This window comes from Monodon monoceros, unplaced genomic scaffold, assembly GCF_005190385.1.
Source record: "Monodon monoceros isolate NGI ecotype Baffin Bay Population unplaced genomic scaffold, NGI_Narwhal_1 Super_Scaffold_11, whole genome shotgun sequence".
Classification (NCBI taxonomy): Eukaryota; Metazoa; Chordata; class Mammalia; order Artiodactyla; family Monodontidae; genus Monodon; species Monodon monoceros.
The window spans coordinates 12,543,607-12,561,682 of record NW_021703767.1 but is presented as its reverse complement, the minus strand read 5'-3'; the positions used below and the strand labels follow the sequence as shown (position 1 = coordinate 12,561,682).

Here is an 18,076-nt window from a genome sequence, read left to right as displayed (position 1 = left end):
GCCCACCACCTGCCTTTGTCGATAAAGCTTTATTGGAACACAGTTACACCCATTTGTTTATTTATAGCATGGCTGCTTGGGTACCACAATGGCACGGCTGAGTGGCCACACTAGGGGCTGTATGGCACACTAACCCTAAAATACTTACTATCTGGACCTTTAGAGAAAAAGTTTGCCAACCCTTGCCTACACTGTAATGCCTCACTTTCAATGCCTACTATGTGCCAGGCAGGCACATAGGGATTCAAAACAGACTAGTCTCTGTTCTCACCAATTCTTGCCTATTGGGTAATAAACAAGCAAATAAGTCAATATGCAAGATGGTGATAAGTCACCATCAGAAGCAAGGGCCAGGCGAAAGGACAGTGACAGTGGAAGGACTATCTCAGAAGAGGGCTGCCAGGGAAGGCCTCTCTGACGTGGCGACATCTGCACAGAGACCTGCAGGGAACGAGGGAGCTTTACGACCACTGGGAAAGGAGGCATTTCAATTTTCTCAAAGCTTTCCATTAACACCCCACAAACAAAACTCCCTTCCTCTCTCCTAAGCACAAACATTTGTCTTTTGCCCATGGCTGAAAAAATTTTACATAAACCATAGCTTATTTAAACACACCCACAACCACTAGTTGATTCAATATGCTCATTAAATGATCATCTATTTTATCGGTCTCCTTAATAAGGAAAAAGAGCGTTTTTAGCATGGTGTTATATTACGTTAAGACTCAAAAAGTCTGCTCTTACATTTCAGCAAGAAATCAAGCTTACTCTCACTGATGAGAGAAAAGCTACAACATCACCAAAACAAAATTAAAAGAAAAAGGAATGACATGGCAAGTTAACTCATAATAATCACAGAATCAAAACAAGTTCAAAGCCACAAGCAGGGAAAAAAATTCCCACCAAATTAATCCCATTATGAGGGATCAGTCATTTTCTGACTGGTTGAAACCGAATCAAACCGTCTCTATCCTTATAATAAAATGTCAAGGGGGTAAAACTAAGGGTCATTCATAATGACCAGAAAATATGTCCAATGTTTTTAATTGTCACATGGGAAAAAAGCAGGTTAATGAACAATATATCTAACAGTAGGCCGTTCTGGTTTAAATATGAATAACGTGGATATGTATTATAGGTCTATGACTCTAAAGAGAAAGTCCAAAAGAACATAACCGAAATCATTAGCTGTGGACTTTGTTTCCTGACTGATGAAATGTTATCATAATGGTGAAACATGAAATAAAACGTAAAACCAAAACTGTGAAATCCCAACTCGTCAGCAGCTGAGCCCGAGGAGACAAGGGCTGTGTAGCTGTCATGAGTGTGGGCTGGGAACCAGGTCTCCTAGGTTCCAGTCTGAGCTCTGCCACTTTCAGGGTGAGCGACCTGCCCTCTGTGGGCCCACTTTCCTCATCTGTAAAACCGGGGTAGCAATGGTGCCCACCTAGGACTGCAGTGAGGCATGAGAGGGCACCCCATCTCTGGGGAGGAGGGTGTAACAGAATTATGCTCAGATCCAGCTGACACGTAGTTGCCGAGTGAACACACACAGCACCTTCCTGGGTGAGACACCTCACACTCTGTGTCTGAGTCAACCGCTACCCTGAGACTCTGCCCAGAGGGCACACAACGAACAGGAGCCCTCTGGGCCCTATTCGGAGTTCATCCCTAAAATGAGTCAGATAATGCCTAAAATGCTAGTTCTAACCCACTACAGTTCCGTTATTTAACAGATTTCCACTGTAAGTCACGTACGTGATGACCTCTGAGAACTCACCCTCAGGATTCACACGGGCATTACACTTTACCTGCCGAAGGTACCAAGAGACGCGTCATAAAAATTAATCCCATGCTTGAGCGAACAGCAGAGATCCATCAGGAAGTTATGAACAAGCTCCCTCACCATGGTTTTCCCTGCGTCTTCAGCAGAAGTCTACGAGGGTTTCAAAGAAATTCGGTGAAAATCCCAAGGTCATGAGCCTTACGAACAACTACAGGCTAAAAACTGGACAATATCACATGCTTAATGGCAACTGAGCAAACACTTTAAGGTGAACACCTGGTGTAATTCAAAGACAAAAACCCCACAAAAAAACAGAAACACCAATCAAAATTTAAAAATACTCTTATATGTGGAATCTAAACAAAAGAAATAAAACAATAACAGTTTTTTTAAAAAGCTCACAGATACAGAGAGCAGATTACTGGCTGCCAGAAGTGGGGGTCAAGGGGGTGGGAAAAACGGGTCAACTGCGGTTTTCTGTTTGTTTTTGACTTTAAATAAATTGAATTTAAAATGTTCTTTTTAAAGTTGAACAAACAGGGAGTTGCTGGAACAACAAGAAACTACAGATAACTTGAGATTTTATGTCATTTGTTACTGTTTCCAAGCACTTCACAATAATTCTTACAGCAGCCCCGTGAGTCTGGCAGGGCAAACATGATGACACCCATCTCACGAATGAGCAAACTGTGGATGAGACAGCTGAAGTCATCACTGAGTTAGGAAGTACACAGCACATCAGTATTAGGATCCCCAGCACTAAAGATTCTCTGTTTACAGCATATGCTTTAAATAGAACATTTTTTCTAAGCTTTTTCTTGCTTCTGCATTGTGATACTGCGACAGAAGAAATAAATATTTGGTCATCGTCTCCAGTTCCTGGCACAGAGCTCCTAAATCCCTCAGAATCTCCTAGGTGATAGGGGCATCTTTCATTCTAATGAGGCAACTCTTAATGGGCCCCAGGAGAGCTTCAGGATGGGGTCTGGATGCCAGAGTGTAACCCATAATGAGAGCATCACTTAATTCCCTGATTCTGAATGTCCTCACCTATAAAACAGAACCATTAAAAAAAAAAAAAACTCGGGACTTCCCTGGCGCTCCAGTGGTTAGGACTCCGCGCTTTCACTGCCTTGGGCACGGCTTCCGTCCCGGGTCGGGGAACTAAGATCCCACAAGCCACGTGGCATGGCCAAAAAAAAACAAAAAAAAAACTCTTAAGAGGGGCAAGTTTAAACCTGTATTTTTAAACAAGCTTATGAATGACTTAATTTCTCTTGCTCTTTTGAATAAAATTCCACATTTGGGAGTGTTTTTATTAAGCCCCTGAGGCTTCCTGGTTATAGAACGTACAAAATGTGTCCAAAACAAGAGGACATAGGCAAGTCGTGGAGATAAAAGGAAGCAAAACAGTGGGCTCTTGAGAGGTAAAGTATCATAGAGTTAACAGGAAGCCTGAGCCTTCATGACTCTGGCCAAGTCCATGTTCAGAAACACCCTGAGGAAACTCAAAATGAGGAGAATTAAAAAGTTCACTGGCTTTGGGTCCATGTGAGAGCAACTGTTCTAATTTAGCACTTGTTACAAAGTCAACTCCACATGTCAGTAGGTGAGGAAATTGAGGCTCCCTAGGTACTTAGGATCCTGAAGTAGAAGCAACAGGCCTTGAAACTCCAACTGCTGGAAAAGTGTGAAAAGAATGGATGGGAGAGGAGAGGTAAGTGAGGCGGGAGAGGTAGCAGGGGATCAACCCTGTACGTCTACCGTGCAAGCTGTAGGGAAAATTCAGATGCCACACAGCTAAAGGGAATGATGGTTTTCATATTTAAAAAAAAAAGTTTAATATCATGATACCTCAGAGATTAGAAAAAAATCTTATTGTAAAAAAAAAAATTTTTTTTTAAATCATATTGCATCTGAGTTGGGAATTAACATAACCACAAGCCAAAAGAAACATCAAATAGGGGGACTTTCTTGAAGGCAGGCGTATGTGTAGATTCTTCAGTCTCCTGGCTCTGGGTATCACACACTAACAGTGAGGCCAAGCGAGAGCCAAAAACGACTGTACCTCAACATTCTCCAGGCTCACGTCGACAATCCCCTTCCAGCTGTACAGAGACGCTATGTGGTTCAGTACTTGCCCGGTAAAGAAACGCACTTTCTGGGTTTTTGTGATATTTTTATTGTGAACTACCTAAAAACAAAAAAACAAATGAATTTCAAGGAAGTTGATTTTTAAAATCGTGTTTATTGGATTTCGTCGTTATAAAAATAATGTAGGCCTGTGGCAAAATATTTAGCCAGAAAAAGAAAAAACATAAAGAGAAAATTTCACCAGTATTGCCACCACCCTAGGATACTCACAGCCCACATTTGGGTACATTTCCTTTCCGCCTCCCTGTCCCCATCAACCACACAAAACATACGTGCGTATGTATCAGGTTCTTGTTGGGGTGGGGTTTTTCTGGCTTCTTTGAGAATACACTTAATTATAGTTTTGTGCCTGCTTCTACTTAATGCAGCATGAGCTGCCTCCACATCATTAAAAACTCCTTCAGAACATCACTTTGGGGGGCTGAACATCATTCTATCCTATGAGCGACTATAACTTATTTAACCATTTCCCAGATGTGTATAATTAGGTTGCTTCCAAACTCTGACTATGATCGGCAGCATCCTTGTACAAAGCCTGCCCTGCATCCCTGACTCTGGACTTGGAATTGCGGCATCAGTTCTCAGCTCCACACAAACCCACCCCCCCAGCTCATATCTCTGAGGGTTTATGTATTTCAAATACGTTCCCTGGGTGATTCTGTGGCAATCCCATCCCTCACTCCAGGTGTACAAACATGTTTAAAACCTCTGACACATACTGCTAGACCTGCTGTCTTCCAGAGGGGTTGCAACACTTCCTCCAGGAAAGTACCTGACTCAAAGCGTCTTTGCTGGCACTGAATATCATTGTTTTGAAAAGTCAATGCCAATTTGGTGGGTGAAAAGACCTGTACCTCATTACTTGCACTGCTTTGAATCAGAGCTTCTCAACCTCAGCACTACTGACATTTTGGGCCAAGTAACTGTTGTGAGGGCTGTCTTACGCACTGTAGCATGTTGAGCAGTATCCCTGGTCTCTACCCACCAGATGTCAGCTGCATTTCTCCAGTTATGGCAACCAAAAATTGCCAAATGGCCCGTGGAGGGCAGAACTGCGCGCGGCTGAGAAGCACTAAATACTATGCTGATTACCATTTTTACGTGGGCTGCCAGTTCACGGCCTTTTGACAACTATTTATGTTGGGAGGATCATTGAGTTTTTCTAACTGATCATTTAAGGGGCTTCTGTATCAAAGACAGTTATCCCTTCAGCAAGTTTTAAAATTTCTGTAAGATGCATGTAAAAGGCAGAACATGCAAGATGACACAAAATAACATTTTGCCAGGTGAGTAAATGAAGAAGAGTTATATTTACAGCTCAGTTACCCCAGTGGCTTCCTGTGAAATAGCGGGGAGCAGGGAGCAGCTTTTCTCCTGTTGCGATGAAACAGCAGCCTCGCCTGAACTGAAGTGGTGGCTTCAGTGCCTGTACCCTTCAGGACTGGCTCATCACCACCAAGTTTCTGCTTAAGAAATGGTTTCCCATTCCACCTATACAACAACCCATATAACCTACGATGTTATAGCTCTAAAGTCCTGTAAAACACTGGAGCAAACAAATGATAGGAACACTGATCACCAAAAACGTACCTTCGTTTTCAGTGTGGATAACAAAATATTGATAGTAGAGATCCTATCTTCCTTCATGCCTGAGCTAAAGATGCAAGGAATAAATTCTGAAAGTAAAAGTTTCAAAGCATTAGATAGACTCAAAAATACTTTGAATGAGAACCGGTGAGAGAACATTACTTCTTAAAATGTTTGTTTGCTGTACCATTCTTAAAATGGTACAGCAAACAATGCCATTTACTTGCCTTTTTTTTGTTTTTTAAGTTTTGTCTTTTTTAATTATACAAATTCACAGTAGGAAAAACTATTTTTGTGACATAGGAAATAAATATCTGAAGGCAAAACAATGACTGAACCATTAAAGTTCAATAGTTCCTTTAGTTCTGTTTTACTTTCCTTTTCTCATTAACTTCGGTAAAGTTAATTTAATACTGACGGTTTGAAACAGAACGTATGTATGGTACGATTACAGTTTTCCAAAGTTTCTCTCTTCGCTTACACTTGCTCAGAGATGTATTTAAAGTGACGGTCGTCACTTTATTGATTGGAACTTGCTTTCTCTTCATACTTTTGGGATCACCAAGGACTCAGCCTCCACAGCTTGAAGCTGTATCATTACTAACATACTGGTGGAAAGCAGCAAAGCAATTACAATTTCTCTTCCTCCATACATGCTTAATGGGCACACATAATTTCTACAAAAGCAAATTCATTATTCTCAAAAAAAAAAATCAGAGAATACCAGACAGAAATTTAAGATCAACCATAACTCCACTACCCAAAAGTTAACACTGTTGATGTCTGGGTTACCAGTTAACTGCTAACCTTCTGACATATCCATATTCTGTTCAATTTAACTTTTAGTAAAACGGGATCACACTTTACCAGTTTTATAACTGAGTTTACACCCAATCCTATATCCTTAAAAAATCTGACATCTATATATATATTTCTACATCATTGTTAATAGCTGCATTCCTCCTTGTGACCAGTCCTCAATTTGCTCAGTCCCTTGCTGGTGGGTAGTTAGGAGGAGTCCAATTTTCAGCTAATAAGAAAAAATGTCCCCTAACAAAACCTCTGCTCACATCCTTAATTATTTCCTTAGTATAAATGACTAGATGCGGAGTGGCTGGACCAGCCCAACTGCCCTGCAGAAACTTTAACAGAAGTGCGTCCCTGCCCCTTTAGCAGCATGGATGGATAACCCCAAATCAGTGTCCTTTATTTAATAAATGGCCAGACGCCGAGAAGACCCTGAAGGATTCTGAAGAAACGCCCAGCCCTGGTTGCAGAGGGCATCCCACACGGGCCCGGCAACGAGCAGGACGTGTCCACTGCACCACGCAAAGGAAGCATCACCTCCAAGGGGCCGCTACCCAGACCAGGGTGACGACACACCGGGAGCAGTACCCGCACCTGCTCGTAAATGGTCCCTGCAGCTCGTTCCGGAGGGGGCTCTGGGCTCCCTCGCTGGGGGAGGTGGGGGAAAGGCTGGCGGCCCCACGCTGTCCCTCCCCTGACAAGTGCCTGGGTCCCAGCCGGGACACCAGCTCCTCATCCCAGACAGGGCTTGATCCCGGGGGATCTTGCTGGACAACTGCCCTCTCCGCACTGCCATTCACAGTCTTGATAAAACACAAGTAGCCCTAATAGATTAAACTACGCCAAGCCTTGCTCTAGAGACATTGGCATCAGAAGGTGGTACTGTTGGAATTCTCTGAAGCTCTACTACTAATATTCTGGTAACACTAGGCATTTTTTTAAAACACAATTACTAAGAAAAGCAGGGTAGCCACGGCTATGAATCCATGTACTTTCTGGAACCATAAAGACTCCTCTGTCTGCATGAGTCTCTGAAGTGTGCACTTCTCCTTTGTTAGGCCCGCTCAGCAGCCAGCTAGCGAAACAGGGATATCTTTGTCCGCACTGACCAGCGGTATCAAAACCGCACTGACCGAAGTCTTGCGCCACACACACCCTCTACCCTAGTGTACACGGCAGCTGCAAAGCCTGCAGACTTTTATTAACCTGCAAAATGCTCTGTGGTAGGTTTTTCAAAACAATCGCAAGCAGGCTGTGCCCCGAGACAAAGAGACACACCTACCTTTCAACTCCAGCACTTGTGCGATTGTGCTATCATCGCCTGCGATCAAGAAGGAAAGAGCGAACTGAATGTAGGCCAGCCGGACGTCATGCACTCCCTGGGGGCAAAGGAGACCCGCATGTCACGTGCATATCCACACACACACACACACCCCAGGGAAGTAGGGACACGCAGCAGGCACGCCCTGCCTGTCCCAGTATCACAGAGGCCTCCCGGGCTTGTGCCATTAGCAGGTCTAAGTCTAAAACCACTGGTCATCTCTTTATGTAAACAAAGGGTTTTTTTTCTTTGCTCTTTCCCCTCAATCTTCTACTCTATTTCTCCTTCTCTTTCAAACTCTCTCTAAATACAAAAGTATAGGTCTCCCCTTCCCCGACTGTAACATATACACATTTTTAGTTCATGGATCACTTTGGTATAGAGCAGAAGACTCTCAGCCTGTCTGGATATGACCTACTCTTGTGTAATGAAACAATACATCTATGCTTTTGAAAATCCAGAGATAATGGAAAGGCTAGTGCTGATTCTGATGAGACATCAATGAGGTGACGTCTGGCTTTTATATTATAAACTTACATCAGACACCAAAGTACAGATGCTGTCTCATTACAAACCCACCGTGGCCTTCCCAGGACTGCAATCTGCACTGTCCCGCAGGCATCAGCCACTACCCAGGAGAGCATCCTCAGTGAGGGCCCAAAGGCCATGACCAACAGACAACACCTCAGGGGAAACCACTAGGGCCACCTGATCAGTTTTCCCTCCCAGTAACTTTAAGACAAACCTGTGCCTCACATTCCTTTTTTACATCCAAAGAACCCACAGCATATGATCATGCAGGTCTCGTCAGCTGGACCAGAACTAGCACATATGCTCAGATCCTCCACTGCTTACACCGAAAACTTTTCCCTATTTCAGTTATTCCAAAGGTACTTTAATTTGATGACAAGAAGTAAGTGAACATCACGGAGAATCACTGTCCTGAATGCCTGAAAAAATTAAGGAGTCTCCGCCTTCCAAGAGTCCCATTCCACTTAGTAGTGGCAGCAGAGGTGGGGGCAGTAGTGATGATGGTGCTGATGGTGGTGATGGTGGTGACGGTGGTGATGGTGGTGATGATGATGGTATCAATAATGTTCACTGAGCACTTACTATGTGCCAGACACTATGTCAGACGCTACACATCTGTTATCTCATCTACTCCTTATAACGATCTGAGGTACAGATGCCCACAATACCCATTTTACAGATGGGAAAACTGAGGTTTTAAAAACTTCATTTAAGGTTACATAATTACTAAGTGAGTAACTACTGGAACTGGAATGATACGAAATACCTGTACAAATACACTGCTTCATGCCCAACTTCACATCTGCCTACAGAGAAGTTCCTTCTTCTCGGGGCTCCCATGGCATTTTTGTTCCACTTTTTCTCAAGGTGCAAGGACCGTAGTTGGCACCATTTAGGCCTCTATGTATTTAATTAATTCTGTCTTGTTTTATTGGATATGTTTCTTCTGGAGAAAAGAACGAGCACACGACCCCTTGTCTGTAACATCTGGGTGGAGGCCTTGCTCGTTCCTCGTACTGATGGAGTTTATCTCCATCCACGCCACAGAACACACGTCAGCAAGACCTTACAAGATCAATGCTGCTTTATTCCAAATACACTAAGAGCCCCAAACTACCCTCTTGCCCTGGGGACCAACCTGTGGGCCTCTTCACAATATGGAGTTTGGGTACAATGACGGCTGAAGTCTTGAAAGTGAGCTGCACTCCTCAGGCTGTCAGCAACGCTCCAGTGCTTCATTCACCAACTCGATGTTAATAAAACACCAACTACACTCAAGACGCCATAACTCAGGCTGAGAGGATGCAAAGGTGACTCAGATACTGCCCCTGTCCTCAGGAAGCGTAAAGTAACAACTGCTCCCAAGCCATCCAGACGTCTCACCGTTCAAACAAACGTGTCACCTAATTCAAGCACAGTTAACTTGTTATCCTGGTCTATGTACACCTTACATTTCAAAAGAATTCTGGCAAAATGCTAAAACTTGCCTTATAAAATTAAATTAGGTTTTATCCTTTCCCAGAGAGTAGGAAAGGTTCCTACTCTCTGGGAAAGTTTTAGGGTTTTTTTCCTCCACTGAAGTATTGGGAGTCAGGGCCCTGGAATGTTGGCCCCAACCTGTCCTTGCAGGTCTTTCTATACTGCACAAACACAGCGGAGTTGGACCAGATCCTCTCAGGGGTGCCTCCAGCAATGGATTCTGAACTGAAACAGAGGTTAGTTCTCACCTGCTGGCATCCATCTTGTATATCCCAGAGAACCCCAAATTTCAGATTCCTGACATTGTGGAGAACAAAACCCCCGAGACATAGCCCCTGCCCCTCAGCAGCCACCACCAGGCCTCTCCACCTGACCACAGCCCCTCACTGCCCCGGAGCCTCCACCTTCCACCTCCAGCAAACTCCATCAAAGGCAAGAAGGCCACACGCCTACTCTTCATTCCTACCCTGTGAATTCACAGGGTTATTATCCCAGGAAGGAAACATCCTGAACTCTATGGCTTGTTCTGCAAAACACTGTCTAAAATAGACCAAAACATATTTGGTCAAACTGTTCTTGGCACAGGACTTTTAACAATGCTTTCTTTGGACGAAAAAATATTCCTAATCCTCTTTCTTCATGAAGCTTTAATAAGTCCCTCCGAAATGTTAAAAACACTCAAAAAAATTTATCCCCCAGCTTCTTCAATAACTAAATGGCATTAAAAAAAAAAAAAAAAAAAAGGTGGGGAAGAGGCAGAAAACTCAAAGAAATGAAGAGATTTAAGAAAGATATCAACCAACGCAATGTGCAACTCTTGTTTGGACCCTGACTTGAACCACGAAGTGTAAAGACGTTTCTGAGATAGTCGGGGAAAAGCTGAGGCCACCCTGGGCATTAGATGATGTTGAGAAATTATTAATGGTGTTAGGTACAATGATGGCACCATGGTTTTGTTGTCTAAAATGTTCTTTCTGTTAGAGATACACACTGAAATATTGACGGTGAAATATATGTGGGATGTGCTGTAATAGACTGCCCCAAAACAACCCAAAAGGTGGGAGGGGTGACAGGGTCTGAAGCTGGATGACAGGTACGTGGGAATTCATTGTGTCCCGTTCTCTATTTTTGAATGTCCCTGATATTTCTCATACTAGAAAAATTTTTTAATGTCTAGAAACCATTTCCTACAATATACAGAGTATCTAAGATACTTGATATAAATGATTAAAGGAAGTAAAAACACTTTCATTTCAACAACAACTCCCATTTTACAGATCAAGAGAGATGTAAAATAACTTGCGAGGCCCTGAGATGAAGCAGCACATGTGCCCTCCTGCAGCTGGATCCAGGCCGGGAAGACCAGCTCGGGTTCTCCCACACTGTGTCCTGGCGACTGGCCTGTCCACTGACATGTACTTTACTTAGATGGCTGGGCTGGCTGAGGTCAAGACACGGGGTGGGAAAGGGAAGGGATTCTGACAGGTAATTACTGCCAGGCTGATTGCCAGGGAAGACCAAAGAGCCATGATATCTGCCCTAGCATGCAAACAGCACACACATTCCTTTTATTAGATACGCACTTAGACGCCAGGAGCCATCACTCATTAAATGGAACTTTTGACACATTAATCGTAGTATCCATGAAACCTGGAATTTTTTCCTCAGAGAACACCTTATTCATAACCGAGGAAAACCCTCAGCACTGTTGTTACCATGATTAACCTGCAGTCAACTACCTGGCAACGCAGAAACTCTTAACCCCCGGGAAGCGCTGGAGAACAAGGTGGCGCCTGGCTGCAGGTCACTTATTCTAACGTGGCTCCTCCACCTGGGCAGACAGGGGTGGGCCTCTGTGGCCTGGTCCTGGTGCTCAGGAAAGGGGCGTGCAGCACGGAGCCCGGGCGGCTGTGGCACTGCCACCGGGGCACCAGCAGGGAGAGTGGACACACAAACGGAAGAGGCGCTTCGGCAGCCTACAGCTGGCACACGTCGGGAGGATGCCCTCGCACCAGCCTACGAGTCCTGAAACTCGTACTTTTTCCTCAAGAACCCTTCCAAACCCAAGTGAAACTTCTGGAGCCACCAGGAAACTTTTTTTTTTAACAGCTCTCCTGAAAACCAAGCATTCTCTTTGGCACAAGTCAGCCCCTACTCATTATAAGACTTATAATTGGGAGACGCAAGAAACATAGTAAAAAGCCATAAACGTCGTCTTTGATGAGGTCACTGCCTTGGCCTCCCAAGGCTTTTCTACAAAGTGGATGGAACCCGCATGGGAGGACCAGGCCACCACCAGGGCCTCACCACGAGGCACATGGAGACCGTTTCCACTGCTCTGTGAAGACGCTCACAAGCTACATCACCCTCACAGGCCAGGAAGGCACTGTGATGCTGAGCCCCCAGAGAAGCTGGTGTCAGACGTCCCTGTCACTCGGGCTCTGCAGGCGACCGGACCCTCACCGCCAGCCAGGAGGGAGGCCTCCCGCCCCATCTACGCGAGGACCAAGGCCAGAGAGAGGAGGACACGTGAAACACTTTGGCCCCCTCAAAGGGAAAGGACGCTCGGCACTCCTCACCTTTGAATCCCTCTTGGTCACCAGCGTGTACAAGGTCTTTTTATTCAAATCGAAATGGCTGCAGACGTCCCTGGCAGCCTCTGGACCCTGGGTCACCATGGCGGCCATCAGGTTCAGGCAGGCTCGAGCCATCCTGTTCGGAGACAAGAAGGAAAGCAGGAGTGTCAGGACAGCAGAAACACAAAGCCAGCCCCCGAGAAGCAGCTGCACACTCGGCTGTGTGGTCTGCTACCCCCAAACCAGAAAACGGAAGGAAGGAGACATGCAGACACGCTCTTTCTTTAAAAAAAACCCTCAGGAAATCTTCAAAGAAAGCTAAAAATCTGAGTTTGAGTAGGATCTAAGAACACAAAAGGCAAGGTCAGAAGAAGATGGCCGCGTCTGTGTCCAGTCAATGGTCATGTATCTGGACCCACATCACCCCTGCCTTTGCAGGGCACGGCGAACACTTCCGCACAGTGGGCATCCCCAAATGCGAGCTCCTGGCTGCCTTCCCATCCTGCAGTTACCCAAAATTCACGGTTACTGAGCACCTACTACATACTAGGCACCGTTTAGGTGCTGGGAGGATGGCATTTTATAGGACGGTCAAGGCCTCCACCTGCAGGTACCCAGAATTCTAGGGGAGGGAGACAGCGAGTCAAGACGTCGATATGGATATTACGGCACACGTATAGCTGTGGATGCGGTGGCCAGACAGGGCCTCCCTGAGATGACACCTCTGCAAAGCCCTGAAGGTGGAGAGGGAGGGTGCCCGTGAGGACCTCGGGGAAGAGCTGTTGGGACAAAAGAACAGGCAGCTTGAAGGAGGTCTGAAGTGTTCCCAAGACAGCAGGGAGAGCAGCAGGGCAGGAGGAGAGGGCCCGGTCAGAGGAGGAGGGGCAGAGCCACAGTCTTGATGGCCTCGGAAGCTGCTCCGCTCTGTTTGTGAGTGGAGGAAAGGTCAAGGGCACTTGTGGGGCGCGGAAGGCAGACCAAGCCCAAGGCTAGTCCTGCCACGGAAAGGCGGGCAACTTACCTGTAACCCGAAGCATACAGGGACTCACAGATGAGCTTCATGTGGTTATTCATTAGCTTTTTCACGATGTTGGTTCCCACCACATGAAAATGGGAAAGGTCACTGGCTGTCCGCAATAATATGGCCTCGAAAACTTGAAATATTAAAAGCATCTGCAAAGACAGAACTGAAATGCTTACGAACCATCTCCTTTCTTTTCCTCTTCTACATATGTTTTCCTCTAGTCTTAGCCACAGCCACCTGCAGGTTTAAAACCTTCAACTTGCAGGATGACGCCTACCCAGATCCCAAGCCAAACACAGGGATCTGCCAGGCCCCAGGCTCTGGAATCAGTCTTGTTCCAATAGTCTAGCTAAATAGAGATAAGCTTGCTTACTATTAAACCAAATGAAATTAAAAGAGAAATTTCTGCTACTGATTCAGCCTCACTGCTTTGGGGATATTCAGGTCTACAGCCTTACAGCAATAATCCTGAGATTTCAACAGGTTCATAAATATCCCAAGTTTTGAACCTCTTTGGAACCAGGCAACAACAGCTCAATATATGTCTGTACCTGTGACACACAGTCTTTACCTATTTCCCTTTTGTTAAAGCAAACCATGGTGAGACTAAGTGGATTTAGATTAAGAATCTATGATCTTTCCTTCTGGTATTATTCACCAATAACAAGTTACTATTTTCCACTAAAATGCTTTCAAAGGTTATAATGCAAAAATGAATGTATCCCTACAGCACAGGCACAGAACATCATTTTCTGTAGGAAGCTGGTAATGTCCTGGAAATTTATATCACATTTCTCTTCATCAAGCTTACAACAACAGTAGCATTAACTTTTTCTTCTCTCCATCAGGCCAGGTCAGAAATAGCATACTTCACTTTCAGGGTGCTTCTCCCCACTCAGGAGCTGGAAAATCTCTGCACATTCAACAGAAATCTTTATGTACCCCTCCACGACATCATACACATCTTCTCGTGGCAGCTTCTTGGCCGCAGAAACAAAGGCTTCCAAGGCTGAAATGAGAGTTAGGATCAAATGTGAACGAGGACAGTCTAGAAACAATCTCAGCCGCTACTGCAACAGAGGGAGATTTCAGCAGGAACATCCAGGTGACTGCAAGTGCCACTTACTGAGATGGAGAACAGAGGAGCAGGGAGGAGACGGGGAGATCAAGAGTTAGGACACGGTCTTTCCTCCATCACCACTAAGTCATAGGCAACATCTTTCAAGGGCACTGGTTTAGAGCAGAACGCTTCCTGATGCAGGTATCCTCCCCGATGTTGATACTCATCTACTCCTGAGCACCCTCTGGGCCTTTATCAATCTAACCCTGCTCTCCCCTCCTACCCACCCCTCCCCCACCACCATGAAGGGACTATATAATGGATAGAGAAAATGTGGGATATCTATACCTATATACAGAAATATATACAATGGAATATTATGCAGCCTTTAAAAAAGAAGGAAACTCTGCCTTTTGAGACAACATGTATGGACCTTGAGGGCATTAAGTGAAATAAGTCAGACAGGGAAAGACGAACACTGTATGTTCTCACTTACATGTGGAATCTAAAAAAGCCAAACTCATAGAAATAGAGAGTAGAATGGAGGTTGCCAGGGACTGGGGGATGGGTAAAATGAGGAGATGTTGGTCAAAGGGTATAAACTTATAGCTATAAGACGCATAAGTTCCAACGAATCTAATGTACAGCATTGTGACTATAGTTAACAACACTGTATCATATACTTCAAAGTTATTAAGAGAGTAGATCTTAAATGCTATCACCACAAAAAAAGTGGTAATTATATGAGGGGATGGAAGTGTTGACTAACCTTATTTGGGTAATGATTTCACGCTATACATGTGTATCAACTCACCACATTGTACACCTGAAACTTACATATGCTGTATGTTAATAATATCTTAATAAAGCTGGAAAAAACAAAACAAAACACAACAGAAAGAAAACCTTCCCTAACACCTGGATGAAAACAAAACCCTCTAACATTGATCAAATCCACTTCTCTGATGGTCCAGTGAGGTGATCCTACCACAGAAAGTTACGAGAACATATCAAAAGGGAGGGAGAATCCGAGACCAGATTCAAACACAAATCCAACAGAGCCTCACACAAGGGATTCACGCTTTCACCCACTGCCTTCAGCCCTGCCACACCTCCCAACTCCTTCATCTGCACCCAGCACCTGTCAACCCTGGTTTCCTTCTGAAACCAGTTCAAATGCAGTGCCCAAAAGTACAGAGCTCTGGGCAAAACCACGCACGTGTCTAAGGTTACAATCCTTCAAATAATTAAACATGCTCTTTCTTCCACCAGAAAGTCTCCTATCCCTGTCCTTTAGAGGACTTGTGCTGGAACAGTCTGTACATGATTTTACGGATTGACATCTGCCTTTCCACTTGATCGTTCATAAGCTTCACGGTGGCAGGGCCCACGTGATTCTTACTCACCATTTTATCTCTACCCTAGCAAATAACAATCCCTTGTAAATAATGAACAAATGAATGTATGAAATGTATAATTCTGCGCTACAGCAGGTATCATCTTCCTAGGACTGGCTAGCAGTTGCAGGTATCAAACGTTTAAAAACAAAATCTGTGGGGCTTCCGTGGTGGCGCTGTGGTTGAAGAGTCCACCTGCCGATGTAGGGGACACGGGTTCATGCCCCGGTCCGGGAAGATCCCACATGCTGCGGAGCAGCTGGGCCCGTGAGCCATGGCCGCTGAGCCTGTGCGTCCAGAGCCTGTGCTCCGCAATGGGAGAGGCCACAACAGCGAGAGGCCCGTGTACCACAAAAAAAAAATCTGTGGACGACAAACTGGAAACTGAGGGTATTCTGGCCATTAACTTAATAATTTTTCAGTTGAGAGAAACACTGTCACTGTTTCATTTTGACACAGTGCCAGTGTTCCACATACTAGCATATTCAATTGTGTTTTGTCCTTGTAAATTAAATATTTTCTAACGGATTACAAGGAGTTGTGATGGGTGGTCACACTTTTCAAAAAATGAAATTAGAGAGTCTGCTTTATATCAGTCACTAGTCTAATCCGGGTCAACTGACAAGTCCTGTGGTGGCTTTATGTGATAGCTTATTACCTGTTATCGGGTCAGTATGAGCGTTGGAGAATCAGGGCTACGGAAAACAGAGCTGACAGCCACGGTAGTAGCAAACCTGCTCACTGAACAGCCCCGAGGTGACTCACCGGCAGGACTCCACAAATAATCCGCTGTGTGAATGAGCAGTACAGTTATTCACTTTCCTAGCAGTGGCAGTAAAGAATTTTAGAGCTTGCTGAGGGATGCTGTCCAGGAAAGGGAAGCATACAGTCGCAGGGAACTGTCACAATCAAGCAAGTCGGGGCCCTGGACTCGAAAGCACCCGGGTCTCGGTTTCCCGACTGCAAATCGGGAGACTGGTCTCTGCAGAAAGGAGCGGCTGTGTCTGCACACGGAGGCCCCACCCAGACCGAAGCCGGGAGGCAGCCTCGCACGCTCGCACTCTCTTCCCCGAGCCCCACACTCACCCGGCGCAGCGCCGTGCGGGTCCCTCAGCTGAGCCTTGAAGCGCACGCCCGTGAGCTCTTCGGTGCGGGGCCGCTTGGCTGCGCCCGCTTGGGGAGCCGCGCCGTCCTGGCCGCCCGGGGCCTTCCTCTTGGGGCCCCCCATGGCCGAGAATGCGGGGGCGCACCGGGATCCACACACCCGGGGTCCTGACAACAGGACACACGCGGACAACCAACGCGTGTCTCTGGCCAACACGTGGGCTGAAAGGGGCGGGGCTGGCGGAAGAGGCAGGACCTCCGGAGGGAGGTCGGCGGAAGGGGCGGGACCTCTGAGAAGGGCGGTCCGACGGGAAGCAGGTTGTGAAGGTGCGGGAACCCGGCGTCCTGGGTTCCCCCTCGGTGCTAATGGTCCAGCTAGCTTGCTGGCGGCCCGGGGCAAGCCGACACCCCCGCTCGGCCGCGGCGGGTAGAGGCCCATCGGCGGCCTTCTCGAGCGTTCTTGGAAGGAAGAACCCCCAGGTCCTTCACTCCCGGAGGGCCCGAGCCCAGACGCGTGGTAGCAGCACAGTCAGATCAGTTCTTGACCTGAGGGCGCTCTGATGAAGCCTCTTGAACTTGATTGACATGCAGCGGGATTCGATGCTTTGCCTATTCGAGGCCCTGCGGGTTGGCCGGGAGGGTGGATACCCCTGGCTAAATGCCAGGCGGGCTTCTGCGGGGAGGTCCTTGGTCAGACACCCGGTCCGAAGTCGTGTGGATTCCCCTAACCCTGACCCCTAGCGTATCTCACATCTCGGACCAAGACCAGCTTGTTTGGTGGGATGTCGCCCCAGACTGACCTCCACTTCCCCCAAACTAATGGGAGGACGGGCACCCTTCCGGCCGTGCAGGGTGGGAGGAAAGGATCAAATGAAGTAACGTCTGTGAAAACCCTTCGTGGACAGCACGGCGGCCTCGACATCTAAGCCACCATCATTAAAATGGAGACAGCAAAGCCAGCTGTCCTGAGCGGAGAAAATGATGCAATGCATGAAAAACTGCTCTGATGGGAAAAAAAGTACTGTGTGTTTTTGTAAGATGTTATTAATTGGCTTGAGAGTCACATTAAATGTTCTGAAATAAAATGGAGGCATAAATAAATAAGTAAAAACAGGCTGGTGCATTTCTTAATACAACTTCATCAATACTTGGTTATGTGTTCAAATAAATCATGATCCATTAGATGAGTAATTTGGTGATTGCAGGAATTGGCTGTCAGCTTGTCCTTTAGTTTCAGGAAGTACCCTCCT

The 18,076-nt window shown here is 46.0% G+C and overlaps 1 protein-coding gene across 3 annotated transcripts in view; it reads right to left on the bottom strand.

The window, feature by feature from the left end:
• The window catches only part of URB1 (URB1 ribosome biogenesis homolog), a 64,250-nt gene extending 47,219 nt beyond the window's left edge, over positions 1–17,031 (bottom strand). For 2 of the 3 annotated variants that reach the window (XM_029214628.1, XM_029214629.1), the window contains exons 1-8: positions 16,809–17,031; positions 14,135–14,274; positions 13,263–13,414; positions 12,245–12,377; positions 7,617–7,713; positions 5,531–5,616; positions 3,855–3,980; positions 1,812–1,936 (exon numbers count right to left, since the gene is read on the bottom strand). In XM_029214628.1, the coding sequence (XP_029070461.1) occupies positions 1,812–1,936; positions 3,855–3,980; positions 5,531–5,616; positions 7,617–7,713; positions 12,245–12,377; positions 13,263–13,414; positions 14,135–14,274; positions 16,809–16,950 (1,001 nt within the window). In that variant the 5' untranslated portion in view covers positions 16,951–17,031. Of the gene's footprint in view, positions 1–1,811; positions 1,937–3,854; positions 3,981–5,530; positions 5,617–7,616; positions 7,714–12,244; positions 12,378–13,262; positions 13,415–14,076; positions 14,275–16,808 lie in introns of all 3 variants that reach the window. The other variant, XM_029214630.1, reaches the window with a different exon arrangement.
• Between the last annotated feature and the right edge of the window lie 1,045 nt (positions 17,032–18,076).